At 46.0% G+C, this 23,477-nt stretch overlaps 2 protein-coding genes across 3 annotated transcripts in view; both read left to right on the top strand.

Annotated features, from left to right (window-relative positions):
- The window catches only part of syngr1a (synaptogyrin 1a), a 153,405-nt gene that overhangs the window by 53,806 nt on the left and 76,122 nt on the right, over window positions 1-23,477 (top strand). The window lies entirely within an intron of this gene.
- On the top strand, window positions 1,074-21,731 carry LOC147333318 (globoside alpha-1,3-N-acetylgalactosaminyltransferase 1-like). Of its 2 annotated transcripts, XM_086290418.1 has the most exons (11): window positions 1,074-1,233; window positions 3,082-3,353; window positions 3,896-3,922; window positions 6,465-6,509; window positions 14,159-14,224; window positions 15,187-15,219; window positions 18,056-18,190; window positions 18,277-18,409; window positions 18,495-18,690; window positions 20,273-20,492; window positions 20,578-21,731. In XM_086290418.1, exons 2-11 carry the CDS (start codon window positions 3,295-3,297, stop codon window positions 20,714-20,716), a joined length of 1,053 nt encoding a protein of 350 aa, XP_086146544.1. In that variant the 5' UTR covers window positions 1,074-1,233; window positions 3,082-3,294; the 3' UTR covers window positions 20,717-21,731. The 2 variants fall into 2 exon arrangements, with proteins under 2 accessions (XP_086146544.1, XP_086146545.1); XM_086290419.1 differs by lacking the exon at window positions 6,465-6,509.

The following is a 23,477-nucleotide window of genomic DNA, read 5'->3' as shown; positions in this document are numbered from 1 at the left end:
TCTGCTCCGATGGATCCATGGGAAAATGTAGATTTTGGGAAAGAGGTAAATGCTGTTAACAACTGCAAACCATCTGTACTCTGCACGGTTTCTGGGGAAGATAATACTGCAGCACTATGGAGACAACATTACACTACACTGTACAACAATGGACCTATGAGTGTATTGACACGTGAGGTATATGAAGCCATTCATAAAGTATTTGATAGTAAGGCCTGTGGTTTGGATCACAGGAAAATCTGAGACATGCTAGTTTAAGGCTAGCTCCTGTTTCAGCCCTCTGTTTCACTGGATCTGTGATCCATGACATTCTCCCACACTAAATGTCTGTATTTTGGTCAAAACTGGAAAAGTGAGCTGGGTGGATAATTATAGGCCAGGATTTTATCTAAGGATCTAGATAAGTGTGTATCTCTTCCCTGGAAAATCAGTTTGGCATCAAGTGAAAGGATGGTACTGACAGTGTATACAAGGAAACTTGTGCAGGCCCAAAAATCAAATTCAAATCAAATTTTATTTGTCACGTACACAGTCATACACAGTACGATATGTAGTGAAATGCTTGGACAACTGCTCGTGACCTAAAGAGAACAAAAAAGGAAAAGGCTATGAATGAGATAGGAAATAAATATGAAAAATTAAAAAGGGTAAATTTAACTAGGAAGGAATAAAATATAAATTAAGGTTAAAAAGGAAATAACTGTACAACACAAATTAGAATCCATCAGTTCTCGTGTTTAATTGATGCTTCTAAAGCCACAGGTTGACTGGCTTTAGATCGAGTGAACCACGGGAAGCCTTTTGGTGAATTAAACCCACGGGGAGTTCCTGGTTACATGGGGAGGGTTCTCCGTCACTGGTGGTGGTGCTCACCCTCACCCATCTGCTGCGGGTGTTTCCCGTTACTCAGCCATCCAAGGAAGTGTGTTTGTGTAAACATTGCGCTGCGTGTAATATTTTGTGTTCGTGTTCTTCAGTAACACGGAGACCAGCTTGAGTCTGCTCACGACCAAGCGCATCAGCCAGAAACGCGGAAGCGTTTCAACACAGCACCGGGGGGAGGTTAGGGGGCGTGGCCTCCCCGCTGGCTGTGGCGGAGCAGGAAGTGAAGGTGAGACAGACGAAGAAGACAGGCACCTTTCAATTGTTTGCCAACCGCCAGTACAACTGTAAGAAAGAAAGAAAGAAAGAAAAAAAAAAGAAGACGGAGGAGAGCGACGAGCGCCTGCACAGGTACGTGCTGTCCGTCCGCCCGCCCGTGTGTGTCGCGCTGTTTCCGGGTTGGTTGGCAGCTCCGGGCTGGAAACGGAGAGACGGAAACATCATGAAGTGTAGTGCCGGTGTTGTGCCAAAAAGTCATTTCCAATGTTTCCGTGTATTTTTTATGTGTAATATCTTTACGTATGTTGGTAAATAGACTTCGGTGAACAGCGTTTACAAAGGGGTTATATATAGATCTCCAAAAGTTGATTCTGTTCATCTGGACCAGGGCTGCCCAATCCCAGTCCTCAAGAGCTACTATCCTGCAGCTCTTAGATGCATCCCTACTCCAACACAGCTGAATCAAATGGTGTGATTACCTCTTCAGCATGCCATCATGTTTGGCAAAGGCCTGATAACAAGCCATTCATTTGATTCGGGTGTGTGGGAACAAGGATGCATCTAAAAGCTGCAGGACGCTAGCTCTCGAGGACCGGGATTGGGCACCCCTGATCTGGACGTATCGTTTTCTGGGAGAAACGTTTCGTCACTCATCCAAGTGACGTCTTCAGTCTCAGCTGACCGCAGGTTTCAATCTTATAAACAGGACATTTACATAATGACTGAAACCAGCCCACTGAAGGAACAATGGGCTGTGAGGTCAGTTCCTTAATCATAATTATGCAAATTCTCATGACCATTGATCAACAACCACTGACCAAAACCCACTGATCAAAGACCATGAGTACCATTCACAGAGAGTTGGGGAATTGCTGCAATCACGGCATTGTAAGGTCTGCCCCGGGCCTCCTCCCAGTGGGACATGGCCAGAACACCTCACCCTGGAGGCATCCCTGTCAGATGCCCAAACCGCCGCTACTTTCAAAGCCAGGAAGTGATGTCAGAATGAGGAAACGCTCCAAGACCTTAAAACAGGAACAAATCTGTGTTTTTGGAGCTGTTCCCCTCTGCTTCACTGCAGGTGCTCTGACCTCTGTGCCGGAGGAGGACCGAGCAGCTCAGGAAAACTGTTTACCTGTTTCTGCTGAGAGGAGCAGCTGCACATGTGATGTACTGTTAGCGACTCCAGACCAGCGAGGATCTGCTGGAGCTCAGCTCAGGAGGGAGGCAAAGGCTTATGATCCTGCACAACAACAACAACCATCGTTTTCACACAAACAGAGGACTGTCATGTGATGCGTGTGCATACCTTCATGTTGTTCCACGGGAGTGGACACAGCTCCACACCTGCATGATGAGCTGATGTCTTTTATTGACTAACTGAAGAATCAGAAATGAATCTTTTTGGTAATTATTAAGCAATCATTAATATTCAAAGGAGAAAGCACAACTTGTGTCTTCAATGAAACATTGAAGCAAAAAAGCTTCATTTTGGAATGCTGCAGTGCTACTTGAATGTGGGCGGGGCTTTGCTGTCTTCTGTGACATTCACCTGCGCACGGTGTGAAGGTTTGATGTGACGACTTTATGTTACTGTGACAACAGCACACCTGTGTCAGGTGACCTCGCTCCGTTTACAGCCGTGTTATTTTAGGCCCAGATAACTTCAGACTTCATGGCGCCGAAACACGCGTCTCGGTTTACAGTTGTGAAAAGAAGCTTCGTATAACGATGCGATAAGGAGGTCAGAGCGTACAGGAAGTCAGGGCGGGCTTTAAATGTGCTCCAGCCGTGAGAGGAGGAGGGGGCTGTCTCAGGTAACCTGAGCCACAGGTGTGTACCTGCTGATCTTCTTTCTGAGACTGGACGTTGCTGCAGCCCCTCCATTCACCAACAAGCTGCTTTAGCTCCTCCCATTTCTCCGCTGACTGGCTGCTCCTTTATTAACAGTTCAGATTCTCTTGCTCTCTCTCTCTCTAGGGTGTGGAGGATGTGAGTTGTGCCTGAACACTTCAACCTGCTAATCAGATCCAGCCAGTAAACGCTGCGTTCTGTGCAGACACAGAGGAGTCGGGCTGGTTTTATTAGACTTGCTGGATCAGAAGCCAAGTGCTGGACGCGGTCTCGGTGGTTGATGTGGTCCTGATCTGGACCGAGAGACCTGCGAGGATCGGACCCGTCCCGGTCTGAAAGATGGCCGTGCTCCACACAAAAGCTGTGACTGTGATCCTGTCTGTCACTGTGCTGCTGGGGTGAGTTCATGTACTTATACTACAGTTAATACTGCGTTTAATACTACTGTTAATGTGGCGTTTACTACTGAAGCCTCTGTTCGACCTCTGCGATGTCAGCTTTGAGCAGAGCAAACACACGGAGCATGCTCAGGTTTCAGGCGGATCCTGCCAGGTCTGTAGCTCGGTCTGCTCAGGGCGTCTCTCTTTGTTCCCGTCTCTGTGTTCGAGCTTGCAGCGTTGCGTCGTTCAGGGTTCACAGTGGCACAAAGCCTCGTGAGTGACAGCAGTTTGTTCAGGTGTGTTCAGGCTGATGACTGAAGCTTTGTGTGTTCATGCGCTCCTATTGGTCAGCTCTATCGCAAACACCTGATGATCATGTGTACAGTCCAGTAATAGTCTGGTTTTACAGAATGTAACCTCTGACCGAGGCGGCGGTCGAGCCTGAGTGTAGGCGTGTTGGCGAGGAGAGGCGCTCGACCTAATGCCGTTCGGGTTAGGAACATGTTAACGAGCTAAAGGTCTGCTGATTGATTAATGATTGTGTTTGTTTGACCCCACAGGCTGCTGTACTTGTCCCAGTACTACAGGTAACACACACACTCGCACAGACACGCATGATTCCTTCCTGCTAGCTTCCTCTTTGCTAAGTCTCTGACTTTCAAAATAAAAGTCACAGAGCTTCCTGTCTGAGTTTGAACTGCAGCTGAAACGGTCACGTGACCCAGTCTGAGCGCACGAATCGGCGTGAATGTTGGAAGCTGCATCAACACAAACCGAACGAGACGTGAAGCTGTGTTGGATTCATTGGATGATCTGATGATGATGTCACAGCCAGGAAGTGGATTCATGTTAGGGTGACCATGCTTTGATTTCCAAAAAAGAGGACACTTGGCCCAGTCATGACAAACTTTATTAATAGTCTTTGCTTAAAGAAAACATTAACATATTTAAACGAGGCCTTCTCTGTGCAGTTAATGAATGGTGAAATAAAAAAAGTCACATATCCCAGAATTCATAGCGCGGCCCAGCCAATTCCAGTTTTCAACAATGGCGGCCGCTGCTAAGTTTTAAAATTACTCTTATTAATCTTTCTGGGTCACAAAATAAACTTGTAGCATATTTTCAGGCAGAAAGTAGCTGTGTAAACGTCAAATATCTGCTCGGTTTATCAAGATATCACATATTTGCAAAAGTGCTCCGACGTTTTCGGAGACGTCTGTTACCCACCAGCTCGATAGCTAGCCGGGAGCTCGAGGGTTACTGGAGCCGCCAAGAACGGCACAACTCCCGGCACATCATTTTCAGACCCCCGCGGTCTTTCGCTACTTAGGTTAAACGTGATATATAAGTCACTTAGATAACTTAAAATGTTATTGTTGGGCTTTGTTTGTGAGGCAATCAGTTTGGCTGAGATTAAAGTTATTAGATCAAATTATATTAAAAAAAAAACCTTTTTAATCCCCCGGGTGGTTTTCACACAGCTGAATAAACATCAAACAGAAAACTGATTAAACAGACGTGTGAGACGGTCGTGAGTTTACGTCAGTGTCCTGTTATATTTTAGACAGCAAGGAGCAGACGGCTGAGTTTATTAAACTTCACCCAGACAGCGGTGACGCTAATCTGAAGGCTAGACTGTACAATTTCACAGCCGTTTACTTCCGGCGTACCCGACCTTCTGAGGACCCGCCCACGTAGACCGCGAAGGCCGGGTCCTCAGTATGCAGCAGCCCATGAATTTGGACATGACTAACATGACACTTCCGTGTGCCGGGGCAGCCAATCAGCAGAAAGGGGCGGGTAAAGTGAGAGCTGCCGGTCAGCGCGAGGGCTAAGGAAACCTAACTGGGATTTAGCAATGAGCTAAAGTGGGTGTAACAGGGTTCTGGGGATGTTTGGACCTGCTGGTCCCCGAGCTGCAGCTCGTCCACACGTTTGGCAGCTCTCTGCTCCCCACAGGCAAGCGTGAGAGCCTCCGGAGCGCCTGGATCTCAGATCTGTGAAGTGTTTTACCACTGATGGTTTCCCTGGTTACGTCCCTGATGTGTTTCTCTCTTCTGTGAAAACTTTTTCCATGACCTGATTTCCATTTCACTTTCACTGGCCATGGAAATGAACTCACGCCAGGCTTATGTGTTTCGTGGAAGAGTGACTCACCTGTTTCACCTGTAGCTGCAGCAGCTGCACATCTGTAAGCCACCCCCCTCTCAGTGTTTGACGTGTGTGGTCTGCTCAGCTGATTCCAGCATGTTTTCTCTGCGCACCCTGACCAATCAGCTTCACATCCACAGGCACACCGAGGGTGATGAAGGTGTGAAACAGCGCAGGTCTGGGATCAGTGTTCCTCTCTGGGAATGCTGTGACACTTGGCTGATGGTTATGGGGGCGAGGGCAGAGTTAGGGAAAGATGGCCGACGTTGGCTGCAGCAACACCCAAACCTGTTTACTGTTGTTTACTGTCAGCAGGGGGCAGTGTGGGTTAGCTGACTCTGCGAAGTGTTGTTCTTCAGTGTTTGACAGAAACGGCTGTTCAAGGTCAAAGGTCGTTAACAAATGGTAAATGGTCTGTATTTGTATAGTGCTTTACTTGGTCCTAAGGACCCCAAAGCGCTTTACACTATACGCAATCTTCCACACATTCACACACTGGTGATGGCAGCTACATTGTAGCCACAGCCGCCCTGGGGCGCACTGACGGAGGCGAGGCTGCCGGACGCTGGTGCCACCAGGCCCTCTGACCACCACCAGTAGGCAACTGGTGAAGTGTCTTGCCCAAGGACACAACGACCGAGACTATCGGAGCCGGGGCTCGAACCGGCAACCTTCCGATTACAAGGCGAACTCCCAACTCTTGAGCTACGATCGCCGAAGTTGGAGAAGTGTCTCCATTGTCACGGCGATAACAAGCAGACGTGTCTGATGGCGCATGACCGCGCCCCGTGCTGTGCTGACACGTGATTGGCTTGCACATTTTTTGTTCTGGCTGGTGATTGGCTGTGTGGAATATCTTTGCTTCATGCGCTCACGACAACACCGATAATAAGATGGGAGCGGGTTACCGGGATCTGATCGATAACCGGTAACCTGTCAGAGGTGGGCGGGGCTAACTTTGATCTCTGTGTCATGCAGAGTCTCGCTGTCCTTTGAGGAGAAGTGGAAGACAGTGGAGGCGGGGTAAGTAACAAGAACTCTGTGTGTCTGTGTTTAAGGCGGCACTCATATCTTTTTTTTGCCTGTCCCGTTCGGCTCATTTGCATCAGAATTTTTGTCTAAAGGCGAAGAAGAAGAAGATGCCCAACGGATTTACTTTACCAAATGGACCATCCCAGCCTTGCCATAATGGTCCATTTGATTCACCTTTTATTGTTTATTTTATTTATTTTCACTTGCTAAATACGGGACAGATTTGACTGGGGAAAAGAAAGAGGGAAAGAAAAACAGCGGAGAAGAGGGACGGGGATAAAGGGCAAAAAAACAAAAACCAACAAAATAAGCAGACAAAAAATGCATCTATCGATCACCTGGATCACCTGTTGAGAAAGAAAAAAGAAAACAAGCAGAAGAGAACAAGAGTAATAGAATAAACAACATCACAATGATATATGGGAATATGACAGTAAATACTAAATATTAAACATTATTGTGCAGCACATAAGATCAACAGAACACAGTGTGCTTTGAGGTAGGAGCCAAAAAGGGTGTAGTTTGTGGGTGTGATCACCCGTGTGTACACCTGTGAGCATGGACGCGCTTGTTTTTAAAAGGTTCCTTCATGTAATGATCTGTTAGAGGGTGTGGGGGGGCCACAGCCCCGTCCTCCAGGGCATGAAGCAGGTATGGAGGAGATCAAAACTCCAGACATCCAGAGGCCCCCAGAACACAAGAGACCATGGAAGACCAACAGAGGGGCAGCCGCGCCACTGTCCCAGAAAGAGCTGAGGAGAGTCCCAGATGAGGGCTCACTCAGCAGCCGCGGAGCAGAAGCCAGGGGGGGTTGCAGTGACGCGCCCGTGAGCTCCGCCGGCAGCCAGCTGTGCCTGAGTGACCGAGCCCCAGGCCGAGAGGCCGGGGGCACCCCACCCCCGAAGTGGCCCGAGCGAGCCCCAGGCTCCAGGCCCCGATAAGCGGCCGCCAAGGAGTGAGCCGGTGTGTACCTGGACGTCCATCCCCGGACACAAAGAACCACCAACGCACCGATGTCTGAGGGAGTCCACCACTGGCAGGGGGAGTGGTGGGGGGAGATAGGCCTCCATACCTTAGAGGTCCTGAGATGTCCCCAGAGAGGTGGCGTCTGATACCCAACCTGACATATAGACACAGACATACAGGCACACACAGATACAAACATCCATTGGTTAAAATGAGTCATGAATGAAGCTCAGAGGACTCAGAGATGTACCACAGGCCTTCAAGCTGGCAGTAGCTAGACCCAAAGAGCCAGCGCTCTTAGCTAATGACAGGCCAGATCCTTGAAAGAGTCACACAGCTAACAGGTGTTACAGGTGCTGCAGTGCTTTGAAACAGATCTACAGTCGTATGCAAAAGTTTGGGCACCCTTGATAATTTTCATGTCTTTCCTTCATTGGTTGTTTGGATCAGCAATTTAATTTAAATATATCATATAGCAGACAAACAGTGATATTTGAGAAGTGAAATGAAGTTTATAGGATTTACAGAAAGTGTGCAAAAGTTACTTACCGTATTTTCATGACCATAAGGCGCACTTAAAAGTCTTAGATTTTCTTCAAAAAGTGCGGCGCGTCCTATAGTGCAGTGCGCCCTGTGTGTCGTAAGGAGGACGTAGTAGAGAACACCATGAGAACGTTAAAGGGTGAAGTGTGGGCGTTGATCGTATATACCGGGACAATCGCACATACCTGTATAAAAGAACAGGTATGTGCATTATGCAGGACATCGTTGTTTTAACAACCCTGAAAATGGCAAAGAGACACGCTTACGAAGCACAGTTTAAACTGAAGGCCATCAGCTACGCGGAGGAACATGGAAATCGAGCAGCGGCGAGAGAATTTAAGATTAACGAATCGATGGTTCGCAAATGGAGGAAGCTGGAAAACAAGCTCCGACAGGTCAAGAAAACGCAGCTGAGTTTCCGCGGACATAAGGCGAGGTGGCCCGAGTTGGAGGAAAGACTCGAGCGGTGGATCATCGAGCAAAGAGCGAGCGGGAGAAGCGTTTCGACTTCACCATTCGGCTAAAAGCAGTTTCACTAGCTGAAGAGATGAACATTGAACATTTCCAAGGAGGTCCGTCTTGGTGCTTTCGTTTTATGAAACGGTGCCATTTTTCCATCCGGACCAGGACTACGGTAGCGCAGCAACTTCCAGCGGATTATAAGGAAAAGCTGGCCATCTTCCGCTCCTACTGCAGCAAACACATCGGCGACAAAAACATCCAGCCCAGCCACATCACTAACATGGACGAGGTCCCGCTCACTTTTGACATCCCGGTGAGTCACACTGTGGAGAAGAAGGGGACCAGCACGGTAGCGATACGCACAACGGGGCACGAAAAGTCTTCTTTTACTGTTGTGCTTGGCTGCCATGCTAATGGACAGAAACTGCCGCCTATGGTGATTTTTAAGCGAAAGACTTTGCCTAAAGAGAAGTTTCCAGCAGAAATCATCATTAAGGCAAATGAAAAGGGCTGGATGGATGAGGAAATGATGAAAGACTGGCTGAGGGAGGTGTATGTAAGGAGACCAGGTGGTTTTTTCCACGCATCACCATCGCTGTTGATCTGTGACTCTATGCGTGCCCATCTCACAGCCGATGTGAAAAAACTTGTGAAGCAAATGAACTGTGAGCTTGCTGTCATTCCGGGAGGCCTGACAAAGGAACTCCAACCGCTGGACATCGGTGTGAACCGCCCGTTCAAAGTAAGGCTGCGAGCGGCCTGGGAGCGATGGATGACCGGTGGAGACCACAGTTTCACTAAGAGTGGAAGGCAGCGCCGGGCGAGTTACGCCACAATTTGCCAATGGATTGTAGATGCTTGGGCTAACATGTCTGCTGGCACTGTTGTTCGAGCTTTCGCAAAAGCCGGCATCGTTTCCGAGGAGCCGCACGGCACGGAAAGTGACTCTGACAGTGAAGAAAGTGAACCTGGCATGTTTGATGGAGATTTAGCGCAGCTGTTCAGACACAGAGGATGAGGACTTCGATGGGTTTGATTGATGATAAAAATGTGAGTACCAAACTTTGTTTTGCTCCTGCTTTATTTTTAAATACGCACACTTGTATGCTTGTGTGTTGTTGATGATGACGATTATTGGTAATAGAAATGTGAGTAAGGTACCGAATTCAGGTTTGCTCCCGCTTTATTTTTAAATACGCATACGGTACTTGTATGCGCCCTATGGTCCAGTGCGCCTTATGTGTGTGTTAAATACAGTAAGGGCACACATAACTGAGACTGCGCCTTTTAGCACAGTGCCCTTATGGTCGTGAAAATACGGTAAACTAAATTAGGCAGGTGCATAAATTTGGACACCCCCCAACAGAAAAATTGCATCAATATATTTAGTAGTTAGAGCAGGGCGATATGGCCAAAAATATTTATCACGATATATATTTGAAAATTTGCGATAATGATATAATTGATGTGAGACAAAATACAACTCCACAACTTTACTAGTGCAAAAAAACACCTTCCATTTATTTTACTTAAACAAGCAGCTGTTTTTTGAGTACATTAAAGCTATATAAAAATTTAACAGTGCAAATGCAAATTTTTTGCTGAAGGTTTAACCAAAAGGCATTTCCAGTAGAAATGTGCTGACATATCCTGAGTTAACCATGTATAATATCCACTGAAGTTAAAAAGAGGTGCTTTGCAACATTAAACTGCAGTGTGCCAAATAAAAAAAGTCAAATACGTTTTTTTCGGACCATAAGGTGCACGGGATTATAGCGCACATTAAGCGAAACAAAGGAGTCAGATAAATCGAACTTTGTTGTTGCAGTTGTTGCAGTATATTAATGACTAATCTCGTATTGTGGATGGATTATCTCAGTTGTTCTGACTGAAGTTTGGTCCGTTTACAGCATCCTGCCATGCGATTGCATTTGTCTCTAACCATCAGGAACCCTCACGTTAACTTTTATCAAGTGGAAAAGTGTTAGTGTTCATCCTCCAGCTTCACTGTGTTTATGCTATGCTAACATAGCTGTGTCGCTAGCGATCACATAGCACATCATTATATAGCAGCTAGCCCAACTTCAGTAACCCTACAAACATCACTGCTGTTTAGTTTTCTGTCTTCATTTATGTTGGAAGTGACAGCAGAGCAGTATGATTAAATTTTTTGAAAAATCTCTGTCAGAACGTGCTATATCATGCTTGGGTAACAAGCGAAACTAGCGAGCTAACGTCCTGCTAACTTCTAACTCCGTTAAATGTAATAAATTTTGTTTTCATGGATGCCTGGATGTTAAACTTCATAGTTACACCTGGTAAAGCAGCAACGCTGGTCGTTTTATTAAAGATGAAAGAATTTAGACAGTTTTTAACTCTCAGTGATGCTGCAGTGTTCGTTTGACTTTAGGACCTGAAGCAGAGGGAGTTTAGGACCAGATTTACGAGCACCTTAGTCCAACAAATACGGTAATAACGACGGCCCGCTTGCACGTTCTACAAAAAAATGTGCTTTGTTGTGTATCTGATGGACAAACACGAAAAACCAGTTCCACATGAAGTTGCAGCATTTTTACAAACCAGTTCTGGTTCATTCGTTTCACTCAACAATCGGCCATCTGCGTATGAAAACAAAGGCACTGCGCATGAGCGTTTTACCAATATTCTATCATGCATTCAGCGGTATAATATGGCCCAGCCCTATTGAGTAGATCCTCCTTTTGCAGAAATAACAGGCTCTAAACACTTCCTGTAGGTTCCAATGAGAGTCTGGATTCTGGTTGAACGTATTTTGGACCATTCTTCCTTACAAAACCTCTCCAGTTCAGTCAGGTTTGATGGTTTCCGAGCATGGACAGCCCGCTTTAAGTCACACCATAGATTTTCAATATTATTTATTTCTGGGGACTGAGATGGCCATTCCAGTACATTTTTTTTGATCCTCTGCTGAACGCCTTAGTAGACTTTGAGCAGTGTTTCGGGTCGTTGTCTTGTTGAAATATCCAGCCCCAGCGCAACTTTGTGACTGATTCTTGAACATTGTTCTCAAGAATCTGCTGATATTGACTGGAATCCATGCGACGCTCAACTTTAACAAGATTTCCAGTCCCTGCCCTGGCCTCACAGCCCCACAGCATGATGGAACCACCTCCACATTTTACCGTGGGTAGCAAGTGTTTCTCTTGAAATGCTGTTCTGTTTCCACCATGCATACCTTGTTATGTCCAAATAACTCCGTTTTAGTTTCATCAGTCCACAGCACCTTATTCCAAAATGAAGCTGGCTTGTCCAAATGTGCTTTAGCACAGCGGTCCCCAACCTTTTTTGCGCCACGGACCGGTTTATGCCCGACATTATTTTCACAGACCGGCCTTTAATGTGTCACGGATAAATACAATAAAATAAAACTAGTACCGGTACCGAAAAAAAAGATTTATTCATAACACACGTGAAAAGACCCAAGAAAACCGAGTTAACGCTTAAAAACAATAACAAAATAACGCTGAAAACCGCTAAAAACCCTGAAAACCATACATTTCACACCTGAGCCTCAACTCTCGCGGCCCGGTACCAAACGACTCACGGACCGGTACCGGTCCGAGGCCCGGGGGTTGGGGAACGCTGCTTTAGCATACCTCAAGAGACACCGTTTGTAGCATGTACACAGAAAAGGCTTCTTCTGCATCACTTTCGCATACAGCATCTCTTTGTGCAAAGTGCGCTGAATAGTTGAACGATGCACAGTGACTTCATCTGCAGCAACATGATGTTGTAGGTCTTTAGAGCTGGTGTGTGGGTTGACTGAGACTGTCCTCACTATTCTTCGCCTCTGCTTATCTAAGATTTTCCTTGACCTGTCACTTCCGGTGACAGTGGAAACTGACAGCTGAATTCTCCGAGACAGTTTTTTGTATCCTTCCCCTAAACCATGATGTTGAACAATCTTTGTTTTCAGGTCATTTGAGAGTTGTTTTGAGGCTCCCATGTAGCCACTCTCGAGAGAAGATGCAAAGAGGAGGAAAACTTGCAATTGGCCACCCTAAATACCCTTCTCATGTCTGGATTAGTAATAATAATAATGGATTGAATTCACAAAGTGCTTTACAACTCCACTATTCATTAATTCTCACATTCACACACTGGTGGAGGCAGCTACAGTTACAGCCACAGCTGCCCTGGGGCAGACTGACAGAAGCGAGGCTGCCATATCACGCCATCGAGCAACCAAGACAGACAGACAGAGTTGGGGATCGAACTGGCAACCTTCCGGTTACAAGATGAGCTTCCCAACCCCCTGAACCACGGTCACTTGTGTATGTAGGTCAAGGGTCAATGAGCTCACCAAACAAATTTTATGTTCCAATAATTAGTGCTAAAGGTATTCAAATCAATAAAATGACAAGGGTGCCCAAATTTATGCACCTGCCTAATTTAGTTTACGTAACTTCTGCACACTTTCTGTAAATCCTATAAACTTTATTTCACTTCTCAAATATCATTGTGTTTGTCCGCTATATGATATATTTAAATTAAATTGCTGATCCGAACAACCAATGATTTATGAAGGAAAAACATGAAAATGATCGGCGGTGCCTAAACTTTTGCATACCACTGAATGCAGGGCCGGATCTACAGGGGTGGCGTGTGCCACCCTACAAAAATCTCTTGCCACCCCAGTTTAGCATACAATTAAAATAAGCTACAGTTAACATTGCCTATAAATCCTAAAACTGAATACAAAGTGTGTGTCCCCCAACCACCATTAACAGTGGTTCAGCCCATAGCGCAGACCGGCTTTACTGTTTGTTGCTACTGACAACAGGCAGTAAAGCTGGTTTCAGCATGGGTGGTTGGTTGTGACACTTTAATGGGGGGGTGTTTCCTGTTTTAGCAGTTTGGTGGTTGTTGAAACAGTTTTGTGAGCTTCAACCTGAGATTCTGGCGTTTCTGGTGAAATACATTTATTTTTAAATCATTCAGGATTTAATGAATCGATGTCGCTTTATTCAAGTTAAAATTGATTTTAATCAGAAATGTGATTTTAAACCCAGCCCTACTCACTCTGTCCATTCACCTATGCTTTCAAATGTATAGACAGGTAGGCCTACAGGAATGTGTGGACCACAGCCAATCACAGAGGTCCCGCTCTCTGATTGGCTTTGACCACGATGTGGGCATAATGTGTGTCTGCTGTTGACCACGCGGAGACTTTCAGAGTTTTTTTAACGGCTGGTTGCACCGCTGCGACCAAGGATGTTTTTTTTTAGTCGCACCATTGAGGAATTAGTTTCCAGTCTAGAGCCCTGTATGACTCTCCCTCTCTTCCACAGCATGTCTTTATCCTGTCTTCCTCTTCTCTCCCCCCCCCCCCCCCCCCCCCCCCCCCCAACCGGTCGCAGCAGATGGCCCCGGCTCTCCCTGAGCCTGATTCTGTCGGAGGTTTCTTCCTGTTAAAAGGGAGTTTTTCCTTCCCGCTGTCACCAAAGTGCTTGCAAATAGAGGACTGTCTGATTGTTAGCTTTTCCCTGTGTTATCGTAGGGTCTTAACCTTACCATATAAAGCACCTTTGCTGATCTGTGGAACTTGGTCAGTCCGGTCTAAAGGTGTTTTTAAGGGTAACAAACAGACACTGTGTGTGTGTGTGTGTGTGTGTGTGTGTGTGCTGCAGATCTGCCGTTGAAACCACCACGTTCAGTCAGCCTGGTATTGATCTCCACCTGGAGTCTCCTGAGCAGTAAGTACTGTCCTTTCTACTCAGCAGCTTCACTCTGTTGCATCACAGTTTTTCTTCCCCCAAAAGGCAAACAGCTGCTGCCGACATGAGTAGATCTGATCGTTCTTTCTTGGATGAAGGGTTACTCTTTTACTGGATGTTCTCATAAATTAGCAGGGTTAGAACAGCTGTCATGACGTCATATGTGTGTTTTGTAGTCCATTTTTTGCTGAAGTTAGTTTGTTCTGATATCTGAGCACCGCTCTGCTCGCCTCTTATTCCTTATCAACTTTACTAGCTGATGAAGTTTTCATCAGGTCATGGAAAGGTAGTGAAAGAGGCAGTTTGAAACGGTCCTCATATTTGTGAAATGTGTGACGGCTGACACCTGCTGGTCAGGAGCAGGAACTGCATGCATGTGACTGAAGATCATGGATCTTTCCTTTCATTCTGCTCCTTCAGGATCTGGATCTAACTCATAAATGTATTCCCAAAAGGTTGGTTCTGTTCATCTTTTCATAATCATCAGGTGACTCCTTCAGTCTCAGCTGGCTGCAGGTTTCCAACCTTATAAACAGGACATGAAACCAGCACCACTGATTTACAATGGGCTGTGAGGTCAGTTTATGATCATTAACATGCAAATGGTCATGACCACTGATCAGTGTCCACGAGTACCATTCACAGAGAGTTGGGGAATGGCTGCAGTCACAGCATTGTAGGATGGTGACAGATGTACCCTTAGGCCCCTCCTCGATTCAGAGATGGTCTTTTCATGTGAGGAATCTCCCACTGAAAACATCCAGATGAACAGAATCAATTTTTTGGGATTTCCTTACCTGCATGATTGAGCGTGCATCAACTCCTCATAAATGTGTCCCTTTTGCAGCGCTCCCTGCTGGACAAACTGAACGCGCTTGGCTGCGTTAGGCTCGTGATGTTGGCTCGTATTGAACTTTAACCTCTTTGTTTCTGTGTTTCAGTCTGAAGTACAACCAGCCCAGCATCGTGCACGGGTCAGTATCTCTGCTTCTTTATGTCATCAGGGCTCTAGACTAACTTTTTGCCATGGGCGTACCGGCACAAAAGTTAGGCGCACACAAATTTTATAATAATTTATATAGAGCTGGGCGATAGAACGATAACGATATGTATCGCGATATAACTTTTACTCGATAGAGAAATTAAGCTATCGCGATAGACCTCGCCGCTCTTGTCCTCTTAAAAAAAAAAAAAGGTCAGCCGATCCAAATTCAGTAGCGCAGAGCCGAACCAATCACAGCCGCAGCGTCACGTCGCGTGACTTGCTACATACAGCACAAGTGCCAAGCCGCACGTGTGTTTGTTTGGGAAGCAGCCAGCGGGTAATGGAGGAAATGAGTGTGCCGACTAGAAAAATCAACCGAGCGTGACCGAAGAGAAAACAGATGATGGTTCCAACGCCGGAGAGATTGTCGAACGGAAGAGCCATAGAAGTTCCGTAGTGTGAAGGTATTTCTGCTATTTCAAGTCTGACAAAAACAGAGTAGCGTGCACTGTAAATTGTGCCGAAAGCAAGTCTGGAAATACAATAAACTGGTGCATGCGTCACACTGTGCGCCACGTTATTGTTTCGGTGAAATGAATTTCTACAATACTGTTAATTCTACTCTCTGCAGTGTTTAAATGCTTACATATACACACAGTTACTGTCCCTCCACACATACGACTCGGTTCTGCTTCTATGCCCCAGCTTTGTTTACTTTTTCCCACCGAGGCTTCTAGACTTCTGATTGGCCAACATTTCTGCACGGTTAGGAATCTAGCGCCACCTGCTGCTTTGGCATGTTCATAGCAGCGTTTTCCTTCATTTCTGCCTTTATGTGTGGACGGGATTATTTTTTTAAAACGAAAACGGAAAATCTCCGTTTTCAAAAATACCCGTGTACGTGTGGACGTAGCCTCAGTCTCTGACTGGAAGCGCTAATTCGTCATTCGGCTTTTGTCAGACTAAAGTAACTGTTAAAACTGTTTGAAAAGCTCAGCTATACAACAAGGAGAGATTGAGAATTTCCTTTTAGTTCTCAGTTTATTTGATATTGACAAAAGTTAGTCAGTTTTGTCTGTTCTTCTGTAAAACAAACTAAGATTTATTTTTAGAATTAATATTTTGTTTCTAAGTGGAATTGACAATTTAGTCTGTTTCGTTTGTTCTATTTTGAAACTTAAACGCTTTAGCGGCTGCCTTTTGTGTAGTTTGCAATATTTGCCTTTATTTATCTGAAAAAGTCTCATGTTCCTTAAGTACATCTACCCTGTTGAACTTATTATGGGAAATAAATATTTAAAAACAAGCTGCTGATTATTTCACATTTTACTTGTGAGCAACGGCACATTTAAATCTTACAAATATAGTTATTTGGCTTATATCGTGATAGATATCGTTATCGCCTGAAATGAAAAAAACATATCGTGATATGAAAAAATCTCATATCGCCCAGCTCTAAATTTATATAATATAATGTGTTTTTCTGGATACACTGTGCTTTTTCAGCATTCAAAGATTGATGACACCGTGTCAGAGCACTGGCTATGAATTTCAGAAGCATCAGGCCTTAACAGAAAAGTTAGCAATAGTTCTTTTCCTATTACAGCTACATCCACTTCTGTCGTGCCTAGGCTGCTCACTAGGGCTGGGTATCATCACTGATTTCTATAATCCACTCGATTCTGGTTTTCAAAGTCCCGATTCGATTCAACTTTGCCTCAGACAGTCAGAAATATTATAATTCTGATCATTTATCAGCACTGACTTCATCAGAATTGTGAACATCACAGCAGATGCCTTTGTGTGAAAGTAACTGAGAATAAAACACAGAAAAACATGAAGGAGATTTTCCTGGTCTGGCTTTTTATAGCAGATAACCTTAAAAATATTCTACAATGTTCTGCATATAAAGTTTAAATTTCTTCAGTATTGAACAACAGAAAAAACAGGCTTTCTTGTCCGAGGTCATTTAAGTGAAAAAGAAAAAGACAGCAGCCACAGCGCTGTAAACAACGGTAGACTGGTGGGTAATAAGCCAATGAATAATACAGAAAACAGAGATTGGAGACGGGAACTGTTCTTGAAGTACAGAGAGAGAGAGATAGAGAGAGAGCTAGCTGTGCATGGAGTGTGATTTTAATAGTCGTGGAAGCAAAACAGCAAAATTAATGACGACATTGATCAAATGTGAAGCGCAGTTTGCTTTTGGTTGGAGAGACAAAACCTGCAGCTCAGAATCAGCGCAAAAAGACGTAAACACAACGCGGACCGGACGCATCAGGATCGCTGAACTCCGACAGCGTGTCCGTCTACGGACCGTCGGGCGAGAAAGCCGAGAAAGACAAAGCTGATTCTGATGCGTCGGGTCTGTGTTTACGTCTTTGTGTGGAGTCCGTGTACCTGCTCTCATCCGCTGTTTGGTTGTTGTTGAAATGGTTTTGTGAGCTTTAATCTGAGAATCTGGCGTTTCTGGCAAAACACAGTTATATTTAAAAGTCGATTCAGGATTTAATGAATTGATATCCTTTATTCAAGCTACTCACCTCCCACTTCCACCTGCACTTTCAACTGGACCACGGCCAATCAGAGAGGTCCCGCCCCTGACTATCTCTGATTGGTTTAGTCCACGATAGGGGCAAAATGTGTGTCTGTTGTTGACCACAGGGAAGGTTGCAATATTTTTTTTAGTCGCACCACTGAAAAATTTGGTCGCATTTGCGACCAAATTGGTCGCACTCTAGAGCCCTGGTCATGATGTTTGTACTTTTGATAAATATGATGATGATGATGATGGAGATGATGATGCCGTGTCTCTGTAATGGCAGTCGTACTGACGTGGTGACGGTGACGCCGTGGTTGGCTCCGGTGGTCTGGGAGGGAACCTTCAACCCGTTTCTCTTGGACAGCATCTACAAAAGGAAGAACATCACCATTGCTGCCACAGTCTTCGCTGTCGGAAAGTAAGTGTGACATCACAACGCTCCGGTTTCCCTGCAGGCCTAAAAGCAGCGTCTCTGGCTTTACCTTTGACCTCTCCTCTGCACAGGTACATCATGTTCCTGAAGGACTTTCTGCAGACGTCTGAGGAGCACTTCTTCGTTGGCTTCAGGGTGGACTTTTACGTTTTCACTGATCGCCCTAACGAGGTGCCCAAAGTGAACATGGCGGCCGGCAGAATGGTAAACGGATCCTGTAACCAAACGCAGCCTCTTGGCGGATTCTTTGTTTTCTGACTCTGCCTCCTTCCTCCTCTTCCTCCTCCAGCTGACGGTGCGCTCGGTGCCCAGCTCAAACCGCTGGCAGGAGATCTCAGCTCGCAGGATGGAGATCATCCAGAACCTGATCGAGAAGAAGCTTCAGAACCGCGCCGACTACATCTTCTGTCTGGACGTCGACTCAAAGTTCCACGGTCGCTGGGGGGCCGAGTCGCTGGGAGGACTTGTGGCCGTGATCCATCCAGGTCTGTTCTCCCGCACTGCCACGAAACCGTACAATAACGAGTTCGTGGTCGACGTTTCAGCTCGATCAAAAACACCCCACACACACATCCGAGTATTCCCACATCTGTAAACATCAGCAGAGAACCTCCAAAGAAACAAAGTCTGGCTGTGGGTCTCCATGGTGACCGCCGGCCAAATGTCTCGCTTCAAATTCAAATTCAAATTTTATTTGTCACGTACACAGTCATACACAGTACGATATGTAGTGAAATGCTTGGACAACTGCTCGTGACCTAAAGAAAACAAAAAAGGAAAAGGCTATGAATAAGATAGGAACTAAATATGAAAAATTAAAAAGGGTAAATTTAACTAAGAAGGAATAAAATATAAATTAAGGTTAAAAATGAAATAACTGTACAACACAGGGAAGAATAAGATAAAGATAAATATATAAATTAAAGTTGAAAATAAAATAACTGTACAACAAAATACACAATATAGAACTATATAAGAATGTATGAAGAAATCTAAATATAAATAAATATATACACAATAACAGCAGCTGTACAAGTATTAACCGGAATTGAAGAATATAGTGACCAGTGTTGTGCAAAACCAAAGTCCAGAAAGTCCAGTGTGTGTGTAAGAACCATATGTGTGGGTCAGTACTGTGTGGTGGTGTGATTGAGAGACCGTATCGCCTGCGGGAAGAAGCTCCTCCTCAGTCTCTCTGTGTTGGTCTTCAGGGAGCGGAATCGCTTTCCTGACCTCAGCAGAGAGAACAGTCTGTTGTTGGGATGGCTGAGGTCCTTCACCATCTTCCTGGCCTTGGTCCAGCACCGCCTGCTGTAGATTGAGTGCAGGTCAGGGAGCTCGGAGCTTATGGTCCAGGCCAGCATTTAGGGTCAGAGGTTAAGGCTGTTTTGGTGTCTTAGGATGTTTTTACTGAAACATGCCAATGTCTGACCTTTGACCTATGACCTTAAAGCTGTATTTTAATTTATTTTATTTATGATCGGAGCAGAATTGGCTGAAATCGTTGACTTCTGTACAAACTTTCACACATTCGTGCGTTGTTTTACGCTGTTCTGGTTTCTGGAGGTCAAACTCAGCTTTTAGCCAACCTAGCTACTTAAACCATCGCAGGCCTGCTATATTGTTGTGAAGACAAAAAGTCTGCGTAGTATAAGGTTTTTTCTGCGTGACCTTTATTTTGACTTTTCACCAAACTTTCACCATATGGAGCTGTTACTGGTATCTCCCATCACACAGAATTTGAACATAATATCTTGAAAACTGTGGACACGAGTGCTAACAAGCAGACAGATTACATCATCCCTCCTGTTGGGGCGAGAATTTCAGTTTAAGGCACATGCTTCAAATCACAAGGTCAAAAATAGGCATTACGTTTATGGCATACTCATATGAAAACAGAAGAGGTACAGAGACATGAACCCTAAAATAACAGCTTGATCTCCTCAGAGTACATCTCAAAAACTCAGGCCAAATTCTGAAAAAGATTTCAGGTGCGTTCACTTCTGCTTTCTGCGGCTTTGTTCTGCCCTGAACTTTTAGTGACATCGCTCCCACCTGTGTCTGCAGGTTACTACAGAGATGACCGCAGCAGGTTCCCCTACGAGCGGAGTCCTGCGTCCAACGCCTACGTGGCTCCCGGGGAGGGGGACTTCTACTACTGTGGAGGGGCGTTCGGGGGGTTGGTGGAAGAAGTTCACCTGCTCGCCAAAACCTGCCGCAAGAACTTTGAGGACGACGCCAAGAGGGGCATCGAGGCAGCTTGGCAGGAGGAGAGTCACCTGAACAGGTAGGAAAGGTGGCTGGGCAGGTGCTGGATGTGCTGGTCCTTGTTGTTATCGTTAGATGATTCTACTTCCTGCTTCTTTACTCAGGTATATGTGGATCAACAAACCCAGCAAGGTGCTGTCACCTGAGTACCTATGGCAGGACTTCAAACCCAAAAACCCAGAGGTCCAAATCATCAGGTTCTCCGGCGTCATCAAGAACTACGCCAACATCCGACCCAACTGAACCAGACCAAACTGGACTGAACTGGGTGAAATGAGCCAGTGTGTGTCTGACTTTGGGAAAGGCCTCGCGCATCTGACCTTCACCCATAATCCTTCTCAGGAATCATTTTTAACCCCACCCCCAGACCTGCTGGATTACCTCTGCTGAGCATGTGCAGTTTGTAAACAATTTATGCTGTTGAGTCATAGAAATGTCCCGCTCTCAGCCCCCCTGAGGTCTTTGATCAAATTCTGCCTCTAGTTCCCCCGATTCTGAGTTTCTTTGTGTTTCCTGATGTTTGTGTTTGATTTTTTATAACTTTTCCTACACGTGGAGCCGACAGGAGGCTCAGCTTCAACTGTCCAGGTAAACTTTGGGCTGTTAGGTGTGGGTTTGCTGCTTGTGTTTGACTGCAAAACTGTGATGTACCTGCATGTTTTTACCCACAATGCATTTTTCTAGCCTGACCGAGAGTCTCTTGGTGTGAGAAAGTGAAGGTGCACACCTCAGTGTGCTTCTCGTCCTGACTCGCTCACCATCTCAGGTAGTCTGTGTGACTTTTAGCTTACCTGAAGGACCAAGTGGACGCTGAAGTGTTCGTTGCCCATTCACAAGTCACAAGAACCACCAGACATGCACACCGGGACCACCTGAGGGTCTTCACGCTAACGATGCTCGAGGTCCCGTTAACAGTTAGTAACCTGTGGGCTGTGATGGGTGGCGAGCCACAGGAGAAAGGTTTAGGGTCATGTGACAACACCGGGCAATACATAGGGGTAGGAAATGTAGGCACGTGACAGTTTCAAAGCTTTTATTTTGAAACGTGAACATGTTGCTGTGGGGCAGGGATCGTTCTTGGGTGCCTTTTAGCTCAGGTGCACAAACACACCTGCAGCAGGTGTGCCAGTCTGAAACGGGTCTCTGCAACATTTGACCTTCATTTCCTCTGTTGTGCTGTACATTAAGGTCCTGCGTGATATTCTCTGTGAGGGAAGCTGCTTCAGTTTATTCAAAATAAAAGTATTTTTTAATTCAAGCATATATTTTGCATCTTTCAGCTTGAAGCTGCTTTTTAAGCTCCATACCTCTGTAACCCGCTTTTTAGACTGTGGGCTGGGTTCTGGTTCTAGTTCCCAGACTAAACTGTCCCATCTGATTCTGATTCTCTTTGGTTCCAAATTATTCTCCATGAGGAAGAGGAGCTCCTGGACTCACTGGCAGCTGATGCCTTCTGCACACCTGTACCAGCTCAGACTTGACGCCGGACCAGGAATCCTGGACTGGGCAGTCTATAGATACCTGTTGCACACCTCTTCAGAACCACAGACATCATCTCGGATTCAAGAAGCGATGCAGAAGTGCCTGCTGCCAGGATCTGAGGATAGCCAACCCATTAGGTCAGGTGACTCGGGACGGCCCTGATCTTTGTGTAAGTAGAGGATGAAGACCTTCCTCCAAGGATCCAGAATGGCAGCAGCTGAGAGACAAAACACTGAGCCTTCAAAATCTCACTTTGTCTAAACAGTTAGGGTGTTTAGTCCTGTTTGACTAAAAGTGTACTTCCTGCATTTGGCCACTGGGGGTCAGTAAAACACTTCACATACGTTCACCACCCTGTGCTGCTCAACGAGGCTGGCAGACCCAGCTCATGTACCCTAATGTCACCAGTCAGGTTCAGAGGTCAGCATGGCGCTAACCCAGGGCTTCCCTGCACGCTCACAGGAAGGGTGTAGCTGACAGCATCTGACCAATCACAAACAAGCATGGGTGTATGGACTGCTGATTTTACAAATAAAGATCAAACTAAAGTACAATGATTAAATACAGACGAGTGTATGAGTAAAGCTTCTGACTATGAAGGCTGAATGTGTGTGTAGATTTTAACGCTTCCGTTGGTCAGACTAAAGAATAAAGTTTAACATGTTGGATGCACGGAGGACCGCCGCCTGCGTGAGAGGGCAGACTGATTGGTCGGACACAGAGGCTGTGTCCCAATCCAGCACACTTCGGAGTACGCGCACTACGTACGGTGCGTCTACCCGATCCTTACCGCGTATGTGCAGATGTTTTCTTCTTCTTCTGTTTAGTCTAATGGCAGTGTATGAGGATGAGGATACCGCCACCTGCTGACCGAGCGAATGAACCCTATTGTAAACTGAATTAGCGTCATTACAAACGTGTGTTAAATTTGATTTAGTGATAGTCGAGTGTGTTTATGCTCGTCTGTGTGGAGAGGATTGTCGGAATAGTGATGATGATGTCCGCTGTCACTGTCAATTGTCAGTAAACACTTCATCTGGCTGATGAATCTACACGTGACACATTACTAAGTCTGTATTATTAACTCTGTCATTAGCAGTGTTGGGTAATCCATCCATCCATCTTCATCCGCTTTGTCCGGGGCCGGGTCGCGGGGGCAGCAGCCTAAGCAAAGAGGCCCAGACCTCCCTCTCCCCAGCCACCTCCTCCAGCTTGTCCGGGGGAATACCAAGGCGTTCCCAGGCCAGCCGAGAGATATAATCTCTCCAGCGTGTCCTGGGTCTGCCCCGGGGCCTCCTCCCGGTGGGACATGCCTGGAACACCTCACCCAGGAGGCGCCCAGGGGGCATCCTTGTCAGATGCCCGAACCACCTCAGCTGGCTCCTTTCGATGTGGAGCAGCAGCTGCTCTACTCTGAGCACCTCCCAGATGGCCGAACTTCTCACCCTATCTCTAAGGGAGAGGCCAGCCACCCTTCGGAGGAAGCTCATTTCTGCCGCTTGTATCCGCGATCTCGTTCTTT

This window comes from Aulonocara sp. 'chitande type north' Nkhata Bay, linkage group LG4, assembly GCF_057382095.1.
Source record: "Aulonocara sp. 'chitande type north' Nkhata Bay isolate Kocher_YH1m ecotype deep benthic linkage group LG4, A_spYH_male_GT1.1, whole genome shotgun sequence".
Taxonomy (NCBI): Eukaryota; Metazoa; Chordata; class Actinopteri; order Cichliformes; family Cichlidae; genus Aulonocara; species Aulonocara sp. 'chitande type north' Nkhata Bay.
Note: the sequence above shows the minus strand (reverse complement) of the source record. Positions and strands in the feature narration are given on the sequence as shown.